Source organism: Oncorhynchus kisutch, linkage group LG6 (assembly GCF_002021735.2).
Source record: "Oncorhynchus kisutch isolate 150728-3 linkage group LG6, Okis_V2, whole genome shotgun sequence".
NCBI classification, from domain to species: Eukaryota; Metazoa; Chordata; class Actinopteri; order Salmoniformes; family Salmonidae; genus Oncorhynchus; species Oncorhynchus kisutch.
In genome coordinates this window covers 8,627,915-8,650,594 of record NC_034179.2, presented here as the reverse complement: position 1 = coordinate 8,650,594, position 22,680 = coordinate 8,627,915, and the positions used below count along the sequence as shown (strand labels likewise).

Below are 22,680 nucleotides of genomic sequence, written 5' to 3'. Positions count from 1 at the left end.
TGTCGTGGAAGTTCCAGTGACCTATGATATTATTTAGCAGAGTTTGGGGGGGGGGGGGGTGCAATTCTACTTCCTTATATAAAAGCAGTATTTCCTGTATTGACTTGAATTGAAATGGAATCGACTCCCAAAAACTGGAATCGACTCCTGTTTTAAAAGGGTGCGTTTTAGTGACCTTTCACATCGTGTTTTCATCTGTTTCGTTCTGACATGATGCGTACTCCGTGTTTTCTGCGCTGTAGCCTACCTGCACAGGTCAGGACTGAAGATGTACAGTCTCTCCGTCTTGGACAACAGGGGGTGGAAGGCACTGCCATCTGTACCATTGATCATGTTACTCTGCTCAGACGTCCACAGGCTCAGTTTACTGAAACACAATATTTATTTCTAAATGTAACTCAATTAAAGGAAGAATCTAATACCGTCTAAGCATCGTCTTGCACCATGTTTGATTGTTTAGGTTTATATGACTTATCCAACAATTTATTAAATCAAATCAAATGTTATTGGTCACGTACACATATTTAGCAGATGTTATTGCGGGTGTAGTGAAATACTTGTGTTCCTAGTTCCAACAGTGCAGTAATATCTAACAACTCACAACAATACACACACATCTAAAAGTAAAAGAATGAAATATAATAAATATATAAATATTAAGACGAACAATGTCGGAGTGACATTGACTAAAATACAGTAGAATAGAATACAGTATATACATATGAGATGAGTAAAGCAGTATATGTAAACATTATTAAAGTGACTAGTGTTCCATTATTATAGTGACCAGTTAGTCTATGTATAGAGGGCAGCAGCCTCTGAGTAGCTGGGTGGTAGTCGGCTAGCGATGGCTATTGAACAGTCTGATGGCTATTGAACAGTCTGAAGGCTATTGAACAGTCTGATGGCTATTGAACAGTCTGAAGGCTATTGAACAGTCTGATGGCTATTGAACAGTCTGATGGCTATTGAACAGTCTGAAGGCTATTGAACAGTCTGAAGGCTATTGAACAGTCTGATGGCTATTGAACAGTCTGATGGCTATTGAACAGTCTGATGGCTATTGAACAGTCTGATGGCTATTGAACAGTCTGATGGCTATTGAACAGTCTGAAGGCTATTGAACAGTCTGATGGCTATTGAACAGTCTGAAGGCTATTGAACAGTCTGATGGCTATTGAACAGTCTGATGGCTATTGAACAGTATGATGGCTATTGAACAGTCTGATGGCTATTGAACAGTCTGATGGCTATTGAACAGTCTGATGGCTATTGAACAGTCTGAAGGCTATTGAACAGTCTGAAGGCTATTGAACAGTCTGATGGCTATTGAACAGTCTGATGGCTATTGAACAGTCTGAAGGCTATTGAACAGTCTGAAGGCTATTGAACAGTCTGATGGCTATTGAACAGTCTGATGGCTATTGAACAGTCTGAAGGCTATTGAACAGTCTGAAGGCTATTGAACAGTCTGAAGGCTATTGAACAGTCTGATGGCTATTGAACAGTCTGATGGCTATTGAACAGTCTGATGGCTATTGAACAGTCTGAAGGCTATTGAACAGTCTGAAGGCTATTGAACAGTCTGATGGCTATTGAACAGTCTGAAGGCTATTGAACAGTCTGATGGCTATTGAACAGTCTGATGGCTATTGAACAGTCTGAAGGCTATTGAACAGTCTGAAGGCTATTGAACAGTCTGATGGCTATTGAACAGTCTGAAGGCTATTGAACAGTCTGATGGCTATTGAACAGTCTGAAGGCTATTGAACAGTCTGAAGGCTATTGAACAGTCTGAAGGCTATTGAACAGTCTGAAGGCTATTGAACAGTCTGAGGCTATTGAACAGTCTGAGGCTATTGAACAGTCTGAAGGCTATTGAACAGTCTGAAGGCTATTGAACAGTCTGAAGGCTATTGAACAGTCTGATGGCTATTGAACAGTCTGAAGGCTATTGAACAGTCTGATGGCTATTGAACAGTCTGAAGGCTATTGAACAGTCTGAAGGCTATTGAACAGTCTGATGGCTATTGAACAGTCTGAAGGCTATTGAACAGTCTGAAGGCTATTGAACAGTCTGATGGCTATTGAACAGTCTGATGGCTATTGAACAGTCTGAAGGCTATTGAACAGTCTGAAGGCTATTGAACAGTCTGAAGGCTATTGAACAGTCTGAAGGCTATTGAACAGTCTGATGGCTATTGAACAGTCTGAAGGCTATTGAACAGTCTGATGGCTATTGAACAGTCTGAAGGCTATTGAACAGTCTGAAGGCTATTGAACAGTCTGATGGCTATTGAACAGTCTGAAGGCTATTGAACAGTCTGAAGGCTATTGAACAGTCTGAAGGCTATTGAACAGTCTGAAGGCTATTGAACAGTCTGATGGCTATTGAACAGTCTGATGGCTATTGAACAGTCTGATGGCTATTGAACAGTCTGAAGGCTATTGAACAGTCTGAAGGCTATTGAACAGTCTGATGGCTATTGAACAGTCTGATGGCTATTGAACAGTCTGAAGGCTATTGAACAGTCTGAAGGCTATTGAACAGTCTGATGGCTATTGAACAGTCTGAAGGCTATTGAACAGTCTGAAGGCTATTGAACAGTCTGAAGGCTATTGAACAGTCTGAAGGCTATTGAACAGTCTGAAGGCTATTGAACAGTCTGATGGCCTTGAGATAGAATGTTAATACGCGTTTGTGCTTTATGTTGTTAGTTTTTTAAAACTCTGTAATAGAACCTAACGGTCAACTAGGGAAAGCTTGAACCAAGTTTATTCACCCAATGGGTCAGACAGCTGAACAGACAAAGACATGTTTCCACCAGCACAACTATATATACCCCACTTTAGGTGTGGTATATATAGGCAGGATGTTAAGTGATGTGAACTATTCCTTCTCTCTTAATGTGACCTGACCTGACCTGACCTGACCTGACCTGACCTGACCTCGTGCCTCACTACTCCACAGCTCTCCACCATTATCAGTGACCGCAACCATGTGACCTGACCTGACCTGACCTCGTGCCTCATTCCTCACTATTCCACAGCTCTCCACCATTATCAGTGACCACAACCATGTGACCTGACCTGACCTGACCTCGTGCCTCACTACTCCACAGCTCTCCACCATTATCAGTGACCGCAACCATGTGACCTGACCTGACCTGACCTCGTGCCTCACTACTCCACAGCTCTCCACCATTATCAGTGGCTGCAACCATGTGACCTGACCTGACCTGACCTCGTGCCTCACTACTCCACAGCTCTCCACCATTATCAGTGACCACAACCATGTGACCTGACCTGACCTGACCTCGTGCCTCACTACTCCACAGCTCTCCACCATTATCAGTGGCTGCAACCATGTGACCTGACCTGACCTGACCTCATTCCTCACTACTCCACAGCTCTCCACCATTATCAGTGGCTGCAACCATGTGACCTGACCTGACCTGACCTCGTGCCTCATTCCTCACTACTCCACAGCTCTCCACCATTATCAGTGGCTGCAACCATGTGACCTGACCTGACCTGACCTGACCTGACCTGACCTCGTGCCTCACTACTCCACAGCTCTCCACCATTATCAGTGACCACAACCATGTGACCTGACCTGACCTGACCTGACCTCATTCCTCACTACTCCACAGCTCTCCACCATTATCAGTGACCACAACCATGTGACCTGACCTGACCTGACCTGACCTCGTGCCTCACTACTCCACAGCTCTCCACCATTATCAGTGACCACAACCATGTGACCTGACCTGACCTGACCTGACCTCGTGCCTCATTCCTCACTACTCCACAGCTCTCCACCATTATCAGTGACCGCAACCATGTGACCTGACCTGACCTGACCTGACCTCGTGCCTCACTACTCCACAGCTCTCCACCATTATCAGTGACCACAACCATGTGACCTGACCTGACCTGACCTCGTGCCTCACTACTCCACAGCTCTCCACCATTATCAGTGGCTGCAACCATGTGACCTGACCTGACCTGACCTCGTGCCTCACTACTCCACAGCTCTCCACCATTATCAGTGACCGCAACCATGTGACCTGACCTGACCTCGTGCCTCATTCCTCACTACTCCACAGCTCTCCACCATTATCAGTGACCACAACCATGTGACCTGACCTGACCTGACCTGACCTTGTGCCTCACTACTCCACAGCTCTCCACCATTATCAGTGACCGCAACCATGTGAATGCTTTTCCTTTACTCAATACATTCCCTTGGTTCATATCCAACCTGAATTGACCTCACGATATACAAACATCCTACAGATAGTCTGGTTTCTACACCAGACGTTAATGGCTGTGTTCCCTTTTCCTTTCCATACGATACCCGTTGTCATAACAATAACATGTTCCGGACAGAACGTAAAAGTTCTGCATTCCCCTCTCTCTCTCTCTCCCTCCGTACCATGAACAAGGATATTTCACATTTCAAGTTTAGAAGTCTGAAGCCAACAATCTAATCGAAGGCGAGGTATGGAAAAGATGCTGCCTGCGTAGATATGGACACTCTAGCAGGACGTGAGAAGATAGCTAACGAGGAGTTCTCATTGAGTCTTTTCTAACGGGGGCCAAATATCAGAATGTGGCAGTCACATGGCTCTGTGTTCTGGCTAGGGGCCTCTGGGGAGTCTCTCTCGCTCTGGTGCTGCAGACTCCCGGTCCACATTCCAAATGGAACCCTATTCCCTATACAGGGCCAATAGGGGCTCCGGTCAAAAGTAGTGCACTACATAGAGAATAGTGTGCCATTTGGGATGTAAGCCCTGTCCTCTGTTCCTCTCTCGCAGTATGTAGAAGGTCTTAGGAAACCGGTGGACTGTTCCGTTCCAGTCTTTTACACAAGAGAGTTACTCAATCATGGGTTTCTCATCATCAAATACAAGTGTTAATGTAGGGTGTGTTCTGTGGTGTACAGGTACAGTATGTAATGTAGCAGACAGTTAGTGCTGTGTTGTAACCTGTACATCCTCTATCTTTTGGGGTCACTTCCTTAAGAGGATCCAGCGCTCCACTTTTTTTTGGGGAAGAATGATCTGTGAGTGAGCATCACGTTGTCTATTATCTAATGTACAACACAGAAACGTGTGTGTCATCGTAGGCCAATATATTTCGGTACCTTTCTCCTTTAAACGTGGCTACCCTGCCGTAGTTCATGAAGTCCTCCTCCCCGGTATGATAAACAAATTCACCATCATTGCTTCCATTTTTCTACAGAGTGGGAAAAGAATGGAAATCCTTTTAAAACGCATATTTTATTTTCTCAAATTATTATTTCATCACCACACAGGACTTTAGGTGGCCATGGCAACCCCCAGCAGACACAACAGGTTGCAGTGACCATTGACAATATATCATGTTCTGTAAGTCCAACAACTCCTTTTTATTTGACCTTTATTTAACCAGGCAAATCAGTTAAGAACAGATTCTTATTTTCAATGACGGCCTAGGAACAGTGGGTTAACTCCCATGTTCAGGGGCAGAACGACAGATTTGTACCTTATCAGCTCGGGTGTTTGAACTTGCAACCTTCCGGTTACTGGTCCAACGCTCTAACCACTAGGCTACCCTGCCGCCCCAAGGCTACAGTAGGTGAAAACTTAACCAAAAACGTATTTACAGAACTTAGTGAGGAACTGAGTAGGTCAAATTCTTCATTTTGTATTGACTCCGTGGACACCTACCTTGTACATGAGGCCAAAGTACTCGTCGATCTCTGGGTTCATGGGATGGATGCGGGACAACAGAGGGTCCTTGAAGCCCCACAGCAGCTCGTTGACGGAGCGTGTCATTAACATGCCGACATGAAGTGAGTTCATCCAGATAGATACCATCGAACTCTTCCAGAAACTATCCTTCACCTTGTTCATCACCGCCTGAGGGAGGGGGGGAGATTTGAACCTGAAAACCCTGTTTACTCAGCACAACCTGAAAACCCTGTTTACTCAGCACAACCTGAAAACCCGGTTACTCACCACAGCTGGGATATTGATGGTTGTGATCATGTCATAATCAGGATCACCTACAGAGCGCTCTGGCAGGAACACAAATGTCTTGGGTTGGTAGGCAGACACTCTGGTCCCATTATCTACAAACGTCACATTTTCTTTGGGCCTGTACTCCCTGGAACAGAGCAGACAAGGGGAAAGTCAGTCTCTACAAATGTCTCATTTTCTTTGGGCCTGTACAATTTGACAAAGCAACTGCCAAATTTACCCAACATCCACTTTTTGCAATATAATGCATACTTATTTCAACATATTCCATCACAAATCGAATAAACCAGACTAGGTAATTAGGTTAGGTTAAGAACCCAGATTATCCTGACTAGGTAATTAGGTTAGGTCAAGAACCCAGATTATCCAGACTAGGTAATTAGGTTAGGTTAAGAACCCAGATTATCCTGACTAGGTAATTAGGTTAGGTCAAGAACCCAGATTATCCAGACTAGGTAATTAGGTTTGGTTAAGAACCCAGATTATCCTGACCAGGTAATTAGGTTAGGTTAAGAAGCCAGATTATCCAGACTAGGTAATTAGGTTAGGTTAAGAACCCAGATTATCCTGACTAAGTAATTAGGTTAGGTCAAGAACCCAGATTATCCAGACTAGGTAATTAGGTTTGGTTAAGAACCCAGATTATCCTGACCAGGTAATTAGGTTAGGTTAAGAACCCAGATTATCCTGACTAGGTAACTAGGTTAGGTCAAGAAGCCAGATTATCCAGACTAGGTAATTAGGTTTGGTTAAGAACCCAGATTATCCTGACCAGGTAATTAGGTTAGGTTAAGAAACCAGATTATCCTGACTAGGTCATTAGGTTAGGTTAAGAAACCAGATTATCCTGACATCAAGTGTGCCTGCTGTAAAACTGATGTTTTTTGCTCTAGCCATGGACGTTGATATTTGTTTAAGAGAGCGTCCTTTGGTGCATTAACAGCAGTAACCCACTTCTCTCATCATTGACGATGAAATGACGATCTACTTTAAAAAAGGGACTAAATAGAGACTATTGTGTTATGGGTTAGATGGAATGCTATATGTGCAAATGTATTTGTAGCAGGAGACGAGGTACATACGAGGCCTGTCTTTGAGACAGAATGTTTACATAAGACTCATAAATTAAGGTTGGGGTGATAGTCTCTGGGGGATGATACCTATGGGGGACCTCTCTGGGGGACACCTACAACACCCGATGTCACAGGTAGGAAAAAAGATCAATAACCACCCGAGCCACTGCCTGTTCACCCCTCTTCCATCCAGAAGGCGTGGTCAGTACAGGTGCATCAAAGCTGGGACAGAGAGATTGAAAAACAGCTTCTATCTCAAGGCCATCTGATTGTTTAACAGCCATCACTAGCACAGAGAGGCGGCTGCCTACCTACAGACTTGATATCATTGGCCACTTTAATAAATGGAACACCTGTCACTTTAATAACGCCACTTTAACAATGATTACATGTCTCGCATTACTCATCTCATATGTATAATGTACCCTTCACTATCTATTCTTTACTATCTATTGCATCTTAGCTGCTCTGTCACTGCTCATCCATATATTTTATACTTATATATTCTTATCGCATTCCTTAACTAGATTGTGTGTATTAGGTTTTTTGGTGGATTAGTTAGATATTACCTGTTAGATAATGCTACACTGTTAGATCTAGAAGCTACACTCACAATAACATCTGCTAACCATGTGTATGTGTCACGCACTGGCCAAAGATAAGCTTTTATTCTCTATTTTGGTTAGGCCAGGGTGTGACTAGGGTGGGCATTCTATGTTATTTTTTCTATGTTTTTGTATTTCTTTGTTTTTGGCCGGGTATGGTTCTCAATCAGGGAGAGCTGACTATCGTTGTCTCTGATTGAGAACCATACTTAGGTAGCTTTTCCCCACAGGGTTTTTGTGGATAGTTGCTTTCTGTTTTTGTGTCTGCACTAGACAGAACTGTTTTGGTTGTTCTCTTTGTTGTTTTTTGTTATTCAGTGTTCAGTTCGACTAATATATCATGAACACTTACCACGCTGCACCTTGGTCCTCACCTTCTTCCACCAACAGCCGTTACCAATAAAATGACCAATAGAATTTGATTTGATGATACCATTCCTCTATGTACAGTAGGGCAAAAAAGTATTTAGTCAGCCACCAATTGTGCAAGTTCTCCCACTTAAAAAGATGAGAGAGGCCTGTAATTTTCATCATAGGTACACTTCTACTATGACAGACAAAATGAGATTTTTTTTCTCCAGAAAATCACATTGTAGGATTTTTTTGCACAATTGGTGGCTGACTAAAGACTTTTTTGCCCCACTGTATATTGTTACAGGAGATAGCTCATAGGAGAGGGAGGACAGCTAACTGTGCACAATATAGAGACTATTATGAACGTTAACACAGGCCCAGATCATGGTGAGAGAGATAGGGAGAGATAGGGTTGGCATAGCAGACACTAATGTCAACTTTCAAGAAACCTGTGACCCAAGAGTTTTGTTCGATTGGATACTCTTCCAACGTCTCTCTCCCCCGTTTCTAACCTGAGCACACTGAGAGAGTATTATCCACAGGTTCCGACTGTAGCGGAACACAGGAGGTCGATGGGGACCGGGTATGAGTTGTGAGACTGGTAAAGAGGATCTGAAAGGGTCAGTCATAGATACGTCAGTGAACCATGACAATAGAAGAGCAGGAGACAGATTCCAGGCAGTAGTTATTATGACGGTAGTCGCTGTAGGGACGGTAACTGAAAGAGGCTAATAGTAACAGCGTGGAATTGGACTATGCTGCAAATGAGGGATTTTGAGGTATGCGTCATGGGCAGTGTCAGTAGTAGCAGGGGTGGTTTCTTTAGTAGCATTATTGGGATATACATTTTATGAGGGCATTGATGTTGAAACGTATTGAGATGAGGTAAAGTTACTATAGGCCAATGTAAATGCATATCTGATGGCTATGATAGAGAATGGGAGCAAAGTGACAATGACATGGCTTGGGAACACCTCTCGAAGCCTGTGGTCGGAAAGGAGAAGACTGGGTGAAAGCAGGAGTTTTTTTTTAGGGCCTTCATTTTTGTGGAATCCATCAGGAATGTATCCTGAAAGCATAGAGTCAGGCAAAGAGAGAGTAGGAATTGTCATGTTATCAAACTTTGGTTGTTCTTTGCTACCTGTCCCAGATCTATTATTTGACCATGCTGGTCATTTATGATCATTTGAACATCTTGGCCATGTTCTGTTATAATCTCCACCCGGCACAGCCAGAAGAGGACTGGCCACCCCACATAGCCTGGTTCCTCTCTAGGTTTCTTCCTAGGTTTTGGCCTTTCTAGGGAGTTTTTCCTAGCTTCTACACCTGCATTGCTTGCTGTTTGGGGTTTTAGGCTGGGTTTCTGTACAGCACTTTGAGATATCAGCTGATGTACGAAGGGCTATATAAACAAATTTGATTTGATTTGATATATAATTATGCATAGCTTATTAACACAGTATTGCTATGCTTTGTGTTTCTCCTTTGCTTTTCAAGTCTTGTTGTCACGTTCTGACCATAGTTCTTTTGTGTTTTCCTTGTTTTAGTGTTGGTCAGGACGTGAGCTGGGTGGGCATTCTATGTTGTGTGTCTGGTTTGTCTATTTCTATGTTTGGCCTGATATGGTTCTCAATCAGAGGCAGGTGTTAGTCATTGTTTCTGATTGGGAACCATATTTAGGTAGCCTGTTTTGTGTTGGGTTTTGTGGGTGGTTGTTTCCTGTCTGTGATTATAGAACAGAGGCCATAAAGTCTCTGCGTTTGTAAACCTCACTGTGAAAATAAAATTAAAAAATTAAAATCACGTTTATTTTTGTTTTATGTTTTATTATCATTTGTCCATTTTTAAAAGTAATTTCCGAGTTTATGTAACTTGAACAGTAGGAGGCTAATGTTCAAGAAGTGGGACTGATGGGTTCTTTTAAACATTGTGTCACGATCATCGTAAGGAATGGACCAACATGCAGCGTGGTATGTGTTCATGATGAAGTTTTTAATTAAAGTAAGCCCTGAACACTGAATACAAACTATACAAAACAACAAACGAATAACGACCGTGAAGCTAGAATGAGAACTGTGCTGAACACAAGCAACTAACATAGACAATCACCCACAAACAAACAGGGAAACCAGGCTAGCTAAGTATGATTCTCAATCAGAGACAACTAATGACACCTGCCTCTGATTGAGAACCATACTAGGCCGAAACATAGAAATAATCATCAGGTACACTAGAGACATGAGAAGTGCATTAGTCTGGTTTGATGGGAGGAATGTCCATTGGCAAGGAAAAGTATGTGAACCCTTTGGAATTACCTGTGAGTCCTGTAAAAATTGGTCATCGTATTTGATCTGATCTTCATCTAAGTCACAACAATAGACACTGTCACGACTTCCGTTTTCATGTCTTTATTGAACACACCGTGTACACATTCACAGTGCAGGGTGGGAAAAGTATGTGAGCCCCACTGGTTGACCCTCCTTTGGCAGTAATTATTTACCTTTATTTAACCAGGCAAGTCAGTTAAGAACAAATTCTTATTTTCAATTATGGCCTAGGAACAGTGGGTTAACTGCCTGGGGCAGAATGACAGATTTGTGCCTTGTCAGCTCGGGGATTCGAACTTGCAACCTTTCGGTTACTAGTCCAACGCTCTAACCACTAGGCTACCCTGCCACCCCATAATAACCTCAACCAAATGTTTTCTGTAGTTACGGATCGGGCCATTATATTTGCAATAACGCCTGGGAAAGGAACGCCTGGGGAAGGAACCAAAGGGAGTGACAAACTCAGCAAAAAAAGAAATGTCCCTTTTTCAGGACCCTGTCTTTCAAAGATAATTCGTAAAAATCCAAATAACTTCACAGATCTTCATTGTAAAGGGTATGAACACTGTTTCCCATGCTTAATGAATGAATGAACATGCACCTGTGGAACGGTCGTTAAGACACTAACAGCTTACAGACGGTAGGCAATTAAGGTCACAGTTATGAAAACTTAGGACACTAAAGAGGCCTTTCTACTGACTCTGAAAAACACCAAAAGAAAGGTGCTCGGGGTCCCTGCTCATCTGCGTGAACGTGCCTTAGGCATGCTGCAAGGAGGCATGAGGACTGCAGATGTGGTCAGGGCAATAAGTTGCAATGTCCATACTGTGAGATGCCTAAGACAGCGCTAGAGGGAGACAGGACGGACAGCTGATCGTCCTCGCAGTGGCAGACCACGTGTAACAACACCTGCACAGGATCCGGTACATCCGAACATCACACCTGCGTGGACAGGAAGAGGATGGCAACAACAACTGCCCGAGTTACACCAGGAACTCACAATCTCTCCATCAGTGCTCAGACTGTCCGCAATAGGCTGAGAGAGGCTGGACTGAGGGCTTGTAGGCCTGTTGTAAGGCAGGTCCTCACCAGACATCACAGGCAACAACATCGCCTATGGGCAAAAACCCACCGTCGCTGGACCAGACAGGACTGGCAAAAAGTGCTCTTCACTGATGAGTCGCGGTTTTGTCTCACCAGGGGTGATGGTCGGATTCGCGTTTATCGTTGAAGGAATGAGCCGAGGCCTGTACTCTGGATCGGGATCGATATGGAGGTTCCGTCATGGTCTGGGGCGGTGTGTCACAGCATCATTGGGCTGAGCTTGTTATCATTGCAGGCAATCTCAACGCTGTGCGTTACAGGGACGACATCCTCCTCCCTCATGTGGTACCCTTCCTGCAGGCTCATCCTGACATGACCTTCCAGCATGACAATGCCACCAGCCATACTGCTCGTTCTGTGTGTGATTTCCTGCAAGACAGGAATGTCAGTGTTCTGCCATGGCCAGCGAAGAGCCCGGATCTCAATACCATTGAGCACGTCTGGGACCTGTTGGATCGGAGGGTACCCAGAAATGTCCGGGAACTTGCAGGTGCCTTGGTGGAAGAGTGGGGTAACATCTCACAGCAAGAACTGGAAAATCTGATGCAGTCCATGAGGAGGAGATGCACTGCAGTACTTAATGCAGCTGGTGGCCACACCAGATACTGACTGTTACTTTTGATTTTGACCCCCCCATTGTTCAGGGACACATTATTCCATTTATGTTAGTCACAAGTCTGTGGATCTTGTTCAGTTTATGTCTCAGTTGTTGAATCTTATGTTCATACAAATATTTACATGTTAAATTTGCTGAAAATAAACACAGTTGACAGTGAGAGGACGTTTCTTATTTTTGCTGAGTTTATATAGGGGCAGGTAATCAAGAAGGTGATGGAGTCCAGGTTAGTGTCATAATGCGCTGATGCTCGTAATGATGGTGACAGGTGTGCGCCATAACGAGCAGCCTGGTGACCTAGAGGCCGGAGAGGGAGCACGCGTGACACATAGGCCTCATTCCCCCCTGTCTGAGATATCTACTGCAGCCCCTTTTACTTTTGATACTTAAGTATATTTAAAAACAGATACACAGTAAAAGTAGTATTTTACTGGGTGACTTTCACTTTTACTTGAGTCATTTTCTATTAAGGTATCTTTACTTTTACTCAAGTATTACCATTTGGGTACTTTTTTCACCTGAGAGGACAGGCTTGGCTCCATCCAGGAAGTACCTGTTAGGTGCGTAGTCCTACCTGTATGTGTAAGGGCCGACCTGAGAGACGATAGGCGTGGCTCCATACAGGAAGTACCTGTTAGGTGCGTAGTCCTACCTGTATGTGTAAGGGCCGACCTGAGAGACGATAGGCTTGGCTCCATACAGGAAGTACCTGTTAGGTGCGTAGTCCTACCTGTATGTGTAAGGGCCGACCTGAGAGACGATAGGCTTGGCTCCATACAGGAAGTACCTGTTAGGTGCGTAGTCCTACCTGTATGTGTAAGGGCCGACCTGAGAGACGATAGGCGTGGCTCCATACAGGAAGTACCTGTTAGGTGCGTAGTCCTACCTGTATGTGTAAGGGCCGACCTGAGAGACGATAGGCTTGGCTCCATACAGGAAGTACCTGTTAGGTGCGTAGTCCTACCTGTATGTGTAAGGGCCGACCTGAGAGACGATAGGCTTGGCTCCATACAGGAAGTACCTGTTAGGTGCGTAGTCCTACCTGTATGTGTAAGGGCCGACCTGAGAGACGATAGGCTTGGCTCCATACAGGAAGTACCTGTTAGGTGCGTAGTCCTACCTGTATGTGTAAGGGCCGACCTGAGAGACGACAGGCTTGGCTCCATCCAGGAACTACCTGTTAGGTGCGTAGTCCTACCTGTATGTGTAAGGGCCGACCTGAGAGACGACAGGCTTGGCTCCAACCAGGAAGTACCTGTTAGGTGCGTAGTCCTACCTGTATGTGTAAGGGCCGACCTGAGAGACGATAGGCTTGGCTCCAACCAGGAAGTACCTGTTAGGTGCGTAGTCCTACCTGTATGTGTAAGGGCCGACCTGAGAGACGATAGGCTTGGCTCCATACAGGAAGTACCTGTTAGGTGCGTAGTCCTACCTGTATGTGTAAGGGCGGACCTGAGAGACGATAGGCTTGGCTCCATCCAGGAACTACCTGTTAGGTGCGTAGTTCTACCTGTATGTGTAAGGGCCAACCTGGGAGACGATAGGCTTCGCTCCAACCAGGAAGTACCTGTTAGGTGCGTAGTCCTACCTGTATGTGTAAGGGCCGACCTGAGAGACGATAGGCTTGGCTCCATACAGGAAGTATCTGTTAGGTGCGTAGTCCTACCTGTATGTGTAAGGGCCGACCTGAGAGACGATAGGCTTGGCTCCAACCAGGAAGTCATCTGGGTTGGTAACGTTGAAGAAGAAGTATTGCATGAAGACGGGAGGAGGAGGGTTTTTCCATGTCTCAAACACACGACTACCCTCTGTCAGAGTTATCTCCTAGAAACAGAACCACATCAGTTAGTATTCTCTTCAACTTGTCCCCCCCCCCATGCTGGTGGATGACATTAGTGTTCTTTATGACATCATTCAGGTTGATTAGAATTGTTTGGTTGATCAGGTTTCTGTTCTAAATTCCATTTCTCTTGATCTCGGACACCAGAACCAAATCTTGTGTGTGCTCGGCATTTACAAGAGACATTCACTCAAAAAGAATACTATAGAAAATAGTGAATGAGGGTTTAGGATTGCATGCAATTAATTCTCACAGGAGAACAAAAACATGCCTGCCTGGGGAGTTGGGGATGTGGGATGGAGGGGGGGGGGGGGGGGGGTGGATAGAGGGAGAGGGAAGGATGAGGGGGCTACCATAAGGCGTAGATGAATAGGAAAGACCCACTCTTTGTCTATGGCAAGGCTCTCCAACCCTGTTGAGACAATAACTGTGTGTGTGTGTGTGTGTGTGTGTGTGTGTGTGTGTGTGTGTGTGTGTGTGTGTGTGTGTGTGTGTGTGTGTGTGTGTGTGTGTGTGTGTGTGTGTGTGTGTGTGTGTGTGTGTGTGTGTGTGTGTGTGTGTGTGTGTAGAGACTGATCATGTGATTGATTAGTGAGTTTATTGGCCACCCGTTATTCATGGCACTGATCTTCATGATCAGAACACATTCCTCAGGGCTGAGCACATAGGGAGAGAGAGAGAGAGAGAGAGAGAGGGGGAGAGAGAGAACGAGAGAGAGAGAGAGAGAGAGAGAGATGAGAGAGAAAGAGAGGGAGAGAGAGAGAGAAGGGGTGGGGAGAAAGAGGGACAAAGACCCCAAACACAGGGACAAAGACCCAAGCCACCAGGGGGCCTGAGGAAGGGGTGGCGTGTGAGGGGTTAAGAGATCAGTCTCTCAGCCTCTCCAACGACAAAATGTCCAGCTGAGTAGCTTGGGACAATGTGCCTGTCATCTTAAATAGAAGGAGAACAGAGACTGGAGACCTCCAGCGTGGAAGATGAGAAGTTAACTCTCCACCTATAGCATACCAGTATGCTTACACTTTTGTTATTTCTAAACCACTTTCCACAACAACAAAGACACAGCATTTGCAAGGGCAGGAGGAAACATTGAGGCGTTGATGTTTTCATTTGCGTCTACATACTTATTCTACACAGGCACATTGCTAGAGGTTGAAACCAAGGTTGTTCATATCATACGCCAGTCCTGCTGCTACACAGCCGTCTCTAAAGTGTTGGAAGGCATTGTTCTGGTCTGGCCAAGGTCACCTGTGGTGACCCTTTACTACAGTAACCCAGATAGAAGTGGTGGAGTTGCAAAACACTTCAGGGCTGCATTCCAAATGGAACCCTATTCCCTATGTAGTACATTACTTTTGTCCAGATGCCCTATGGATGCACTGGTCCCTATGAGCGCCGGTCAAAAGTAATGTACTACATAGGGAATAGGGATCCATTTGGAATGCAGACCAGCTCTCACTGTTACCCAATAAGCCTGCCTGCCATGCTCTGAGGCTTACCACACAAAGAGGGCCTGCTGCTGAGTTCTGTGGTTTCAGTAATGAGCTTGACTCTGTCCCAAATAGCAAACTATTCCCTTGACAGTGGGCTATGGTCAAATGTAGTACACCATACAGTGTAAGGGATAGGATGCCATTTGAGAGACAACCCTCTGTCCTGCCATGAGGTGATGTGAGGAATGGTCTGACTCTGCTATGCCGAGAGGTCAGAGACAATAACAAAAGTGTGTGTGTGTGTGTGTGTATACATGTGTGTGTGTGTGTGTGTGTGTGTGTGTGTGTGTGTGTGTGTGTGTGTGTGTGTGTGTGTGTGTGTGTGTGTGTGTGTGTGTGTGTGTGTGTCTGTGCACCTGTTGAATGTTTTCCAGCATGTTGTCATGGCTATCACTCACCTTATCTTAACCCACGCCGACAGATAAAGAGGATGAAATGACGCCAAGGTACTACCTGGTTACTACCTGGTTACAACCAAGTTACTACCTGGTTACAACCTGGTTACTACCTGGTTACAACCTGGTTACTACCTGGTTACTACCTGGTTACAACCTGGTTACTACCTGGTTACAACCAAGTTACTACCTGGTTACTACCTGGTTACAACCTGGTTACTACCTGGTTACAAGCAAGTTACTACCTGGTTATAACCAAGTTACTACCTGGTTACTACCAAGTTACTACCTGGTTACAACCAAGTTACTACATGGTTACTACCTGGTTACAACCAAGTTACTACCTGGTTACAACCTGGTTACTACCTGGTTACAACCTGGTTACTACCTGGTTACAACCAAGTTACTACCTGGTTACAACCAAGTTACTACCTGGTTACTACCTGGTTACAACCAAGTTAATACCTGGTTACTACCTCGTTACAACCTGGTTATAACCAAGTTACTACCTGGTTACAACCTGGTTACAACAAAGTTACTACCTGGTTACTACCTGGTTACAACCAAGTTACTACATGGTTACTGCCTGGTTACTACCTGGTTACAACCAAGTTACTACCTGGTTACAACCTGGTTACTGCCTGGTTACTACCAAGTTACTACCTTGTTACAACCTGGTTACAACCAAGTTACTACCTGGTTACAACCAAGTTACTACATGGTTACTGCCTGGTTACTACCTGGTTACTACCAAGTTACTACCTGGTTACAACCAAGTTACTACCTGGTTACAACCAAGTTACTACCTGGTTACTACCAAGTTACTACCTTGTTACAACCTGGTTACAACCAAGTTACTACCTGGTTACAACCTGGTTACTACCTGCTTACTACCAAGTTACTACCTGGTTACTACCAAGTTACTACCTGGTTACAACCAAGTTACTACCTGGTTACAACCAAGTTACTACCTGGTTACTACCTGGTTACAACCAAGTTACTACCTGGTTACTGCCTGGTTACTACCTGGTTACAACCAAGTTACTACCTTGTTACAACCAAGTTACTACCTGGTTACAACCAAGTTACTACCTGTTTACTACCTGGTTACTACCAGCTCTGGTTGTAAACTAACTGGTTTTAATGATGTTTCCACCAGTTTTGCACGCTGAGAATAATCTTGTGTTAATCTATATTCTACACATTTAGGACCAGTTTCCCGGAACACACACTAAGCCTAGTCCTGGACTACAAAGCAAGCTCAACAGAGAATCTCCATTGAAAGTCCTTTTTAGTCCAAGACTATGCTTATCTGTGTCCAGGAAACTGGCCCTGAAAGTTGGTATTACTATATGATTAACAACTATCTATATATATACAGTTACACTTCCCACAATAAGTTGGGTGAATTTTGACCCATTCCTCCTGACAGAGCTGGTGTAACTGAATCAGGTTTGTAGGCCTCCTTGCTCGCACACGCTTTTTCAGTTCTGCCCACACATTTTCTATGGGATTGAGGTCAGGGCTTTGTGATGGCCACTCCAATACTTTGACTTTGTTGTCCTTAAGCCATTTTGCCACAACTTTGGAAGTATGCTTGGGGTCAATGTCCATTTGGAAGACCCATTTGCGACCAAGCCTAACTTGACTGACTGATGTCTTGAAATGTTGCTTCAATATATCCACATAATTTTCCATCCTCATGATGCCATCAGGGGTTTGGAAATTGCTCAAAATGATGAACCAGACTTGTGGAGGTTTGCAATTTTGTTTCTGAGATCTTGGCTGATTTCTTGTCATTTTCCCATGATGTCAAGCAAAGCTGCACTGAGTTTGAAGGTAGGCCTTGAAATACATCCACAGGTACTCCTCCAATTGACTCAAATTATGTAAATTAGCCTATCAGAAGCTTCTAAAGTCATTACATAATTTTCTGGAATTTTCCAAGGTGTTTAAAAACACAGTCAGCTTAGTGTATGTAAACTTCTGACCCACTGGAATTGTGATACAGTGAATTATAAGTGAAATAATCTGTCTGGAAACAATTGTTGGAAATATTACTTGTGTCATGCACAAAGTAGATGTCCTAACCGACTTGCCAAAACTATAGTTTGTTAACAAGATATTTGTGGAGTGGTTGAAAAACGTTTTAATGACTCCAACCTAAGTGTATGTAAACTTCCGACTTACACTGTATATATATCTGTCTATCTATCTATCTGTCTATCTATCTATCTATCTATCTATCTATCTATCTATCTATCTATCTATCTATCTATCTATCTATCTATCTATCTATCTATCTATCTATCTATCTATCTATCTATCTATCTATCTATCTATCTATCTATCTATCTATCTATCTATCTATCTATCTATCTATCTATCTATCTATATCTATATATTTAAATATACAGTAAAAAAGTATTTAGTCAGCCACCAATTGTGCAAGTTCTCCCACTTAAAAAGATGAGAGAGGCCTGTAATTTTCATCATAGGTACCCTTCAACTATGACAGACAAAATGAGAAAAACAATCCAGAAAATCACATTGTAGGATTTTTAATGAATTTATTTGCAAATTATGGTGGAAAACAAACTTTGCATGTCCACTCTTCTTCAAGTCAATGTGTCTTTATAACATTTTCTGTGTAAATAGTTGAAAGTAATCATTGCTTCATAGAGTTGTACGGTTTGTTTAACGTTGCGATAATAGTTTTTTGGGGGGGTTTGACAGACATTTTAAAGCGAGAGATATGAGTCTCAGTGTCATTCTGTTACCATGGAATTGCCCGCTTCACTTTATGGCCACATCAACCCTGATGCGAGTAATGGCCTTGTCACTGTAATGGCAGACAACTCATTCAAATCAAGTTAACTCAGGGTCTTTCATCAGTTCAAACCCCATGTTAGGTAATACATGTCCAACAAATGGGACAAGGGGGCCGCACAGTTACAAGATACACTGTCTGCATTCCAAATGGCACCCTATTCCCTATATAGTGCACTTTTAGTGCATAAACACAGGGCTCTGGTCAAAAGTAGTGTACTATATAGGGAATAGGGTGCCATTTGGGATGAAGCCACCTTTAATAAGTAACCTAATTAAACAAATACTAAAACTAGGCTAAATAAAGATCAGTTGTTTCAACATCTATATTTTGTAAGATACTGTCATGACATATAAGTGCTGATTTGTGTGTTCTATTTTTGGACCGGGTCAGTCACATCAGGATTGTCTGTGTGTGTGTGTGTGTCTCTATGTATGTATGTGTGTGTGTGTGTATCTCTATGTGTGTGTGTGTGTGTGTGTGTGTGTGTTTGTGTGTGTGTGTGTGCGCGTGCGGGTGTGTGTGTGTGTCTGTGTGTGTGTGTGTGTATGTGTGTCTCTATGTGTGTGTGTGTGTGTGTGTGTGTGTGTGTGTGTGTGTGTGTGCGTGCGTGCATGCGGGTGTGTGTGTGTGTGTGTGTGTGTGTGTGTGTGTGTGTGTGTGTGTGTGTGTGTGTGTGTGTGTGTGTGTTTCTGTGTCTCACAGCAGGATAGTGAGGGAAGGACCTTTGTTTGCCTGGCTGGCATTTATTCTTAGTTATCAATATTTATATAGTTACTGGCTAAAGCGTTTGTATAGGGAGCCATGAGAGAACATGTAACCCCGAGGAAGACTAAACACTACTGTCTCGGTCTGCTCAGAAGACAGTTTGGCAATACTGTTTCCCAAATAGCACCCTATTCCCTACATAGCTCACTACTTTTGACCAGGGCTCCATAGGGAATAGGGTGCCATTTGGGAAATATCCCAAGCAGTGGTGGAAAAAGTTTTTACTCATACTTGAGTAAAAGTAAAGATACCTTAATAGAAAATGACTCAAGTAAAAGTAAAAGTCACCCGGTAAAATTATACTTGAGTATAAGTGTAAAAGTATCTGGTTTATCAAAAGTAAAAGTATAAATCATTTCAAATTCCTTATATTAAGTGTGTGAATTTGACTATTTTCTGTCCTGCTAAGCATTCAAAATGTAATGAGTACTTTTGGGTGTCAAGGAAAATGTATGGAGTAATAAGTACAATATTTTCTTTAGGAATGTAGTGAAGTAAAAGTAAAAGTATAAATCATTTCAAATTCCTTATATTAAGTGTGTGAATTTGACTATTTTCTGTCCTGCTAAGCAATCAAAATGTAATGAGTACTTTTGGGTGTCAAGGAAAATGTATGGAGTAATAAGTACAATATTTTCTTTAGGAATGTAGTGAAGTAAAAGTAAAAGTATAAATCATTTCAAATTCCTTATATTAAGTGTGTGAATTTGACTATTTTCTGTCCTGCTAAGCAATCAAAATGTAATGAGTACTTTTGGGTGTCAAGGAAAATTGTATGGAGTAATAAGTACAATATTTTCTTTAGGAATGTAGTGAAGTAAAAGTAAAAGTTGTAAAACAAATATAAACAGTAAAGTAAAGTACAGATACATAAAAAAATTACTTTAAAGTATTTTTTACTTAAGTACTTTACACCACTGATCCCAAGTCTGTTCTACTGGTGTGTTTATGGAAAGACAGATGCACCTAGGATGGCATGTCATGATGTCAGGGTGGCACAACCGTTACCAGTTAGTCACATCTGGTTTATTTCATGCTTGTCTCACAATTGGCGGACTACTAAGTCCTAGAACCCTTGTCTGTGGCCTCATTGGCTGACTCCTGAGATCTAGAACCCTTGTCTGTGGCCTCATTGGCTGACTCTTGAGATCTAGAACCCTGGGGAGCACTACTTCATCACCACTCCAGATAATGTGGGTTATGGGTCGGTTTGTTTGAGCAACTTGGCCTAGGTCGTTGAAAGAGCTCGTGGAACATGGGGTGAAAGGTCAGGTTACTTTGAGTGGAAGCATATCAGGCCACTGGACTGTATTAGCTGACTGTATTCTGGACTGTAATCTGGACTGTATTATCTGACTGTATTCTGGACTGTAATAGCTGACTGTATTATCTGACTGTATTAGCTGACTGTATTCTGGACTGTATTGTGGACTGTATTAACTGACTCAATTCTGGACTGTATTATCTGACTGTATTCTGGACTGTATTAGCTTACTGTATTCTGGACTGTATTATCTGACTGTATTAGCTGACTGTATTCTGGACTGTATTAACTGACTGTATTGTGGACTGTATTAACTGACTCTATTCTGGACTGAATTATCTGCCTGTATTAGCTTACTGTATTCTGGACTGTATTATCTGACTGTATTCTGGACTGTATTGTCTGACTGTATTCTGTACTGTATTCTGTACTGTATTTGCTGACTGTATTATCTGACTGTATTCTGGACTGTGTTATCTGACTGTATTCTGGACTGTATTCTGGACTGTATTAGCTTACTGTATTCTGGACTGTATTATCTGACTATATTCTGGACTGTGTTATCTGACTGTATTCTGGACTGTATTATCCGACTGTATTCTGGACTGTATTATCTGACTGTATTCTGGACTGCATTATCTGACTGTATTCTGGACTGTATTAGAATGTATTCTTGATTGTATTATCTGACTGTATTCTGGATTGTATTATCTGACTGTATTATCTGACTGTATTCTGGACTGTATTATCTGACTGTATTCTGGACTGTATTATCTGACTGTATTCTGGACTGTATTCTGGACTGTATTATCTGACTGTATTGTCTGACTGTATTCTGGACTGTATTATCTGACTGTATTCTGGACTGTATTATCTGACTGTATTCTGGACTGTATTCTGGACTGTATTATCTGACTGTATTGTCTGACTGTATTCTGGACTGTATTCTATTAGCTTACTGTATTCTGGACTGTATTAGCTTACTGTATTCTGGACTGTATTAGAATGTATTCTGGACTGTATTATCTGACTGTATTATCTGACTGTATTCGGGACTGTATTATCTGACTGTATTCTGGACTGTATTATCTGACTGTATTATCTGACTGTATTCTGGACTGTATTATCTGACTGTATTCTGGACTGTGTTATCTGACTGTATTCTGGACTATATTGTCTGACTGTATTATCTGACTGTATTCTGGACTGTATTAGAATGTATTCTGGACTGTATTATCTGACTGTATTATCTGACTGTATTCTGGACTGTGTTATCTGACTGTATTATCTGACTGTATTAACTGACTCTATTCTGGACTGTATTATCTGACTGTGTTCTGGACTGTATTATTTGACTGTATTCTGGACTGTATTATCTGACTGTATTAACTGACTGTATTCTGGACTGTATTCTGGACTGTATTATCTGACTGTATTATGGACTGTATTATCTGACTGTATTCTGGACTGTATTATCTGACTGTATTCTGGACTGTGTTATCTGACTGTATTAACTGACTCTATTCTGGACTGTATTATCTGACTGTATTCTGGACTGTATTATCTGACTGTATTCTGGACTGTATTAACTGACTGTATTATCCGACTGTATTTAACTGACTCTATTCTGGACTTTTTTTTGACTGTATTCTGGACTGTATTAATTGACTGTATTCTGGACTGTATTATCTGACTGTATTATCTGACTGTATTCGGGACTGTATTATCTGACTGTATTCTGGACTGTATTATCTGACTGTATTATCTGACTGTATTCTGGACTGTATTATCTGACTGTATTCTGGACTGTGTTATCTGACTGTATTCTGGACTATATTGTCTGACTGTATTATCTGACTGTATTCTAGACTGTATTAGAATGTATTCTGGACTGTATTATCTGACTGTATTATCTGACTGTATTCTGGACTGTGTTATCTGACTGTATTAACTGACTCTATTCTGGACTGTATTATCTGACTGTG

The 22,680-nt window shown here is 42.8% G+C and overlaps 1 protein-coding gene across 2 annotated transcripts in view; it reads right to left on the bottom strand.

The window, feature by feature from the left end:
* Positions 1–22,680, bottom strand: part of LOC109892292 (lysosome membrane protein 2) — a 62,486-nt gene that overhangs the window by 26,199 nt on the left and 13,607 nt on the right. For both annotated transcript variants that reach the window (XR_004210172.1, XM_031826078.1), the window contains exons 2-6: positions 13,772–13,929; positions 6,006–6,153; positions 5,715–5,906; positions 5,150–5,241; positions 248–367 (exon numbers count right to left, since the gene is read on the bottom strand). Coding sequence is in view for 1 of the 2 variants with exons in the window: in XM_031826078.1 (XP_031681938.1) it covers positions 248–367; positions 5,150–5,241; positions 5,715–5,906; positions 6,006–6,153; positions 13,772–13,929 (710 nt within the window). In the remaining variant the exon portion in view is untranslated. The remainder of the gene's footprint in view (positions 1–247; positions 368–5,149; positions 5,242–5,714; positions 5,907–6,005; positions 6,154–13,771; positions 13,930–22,680) is intronic.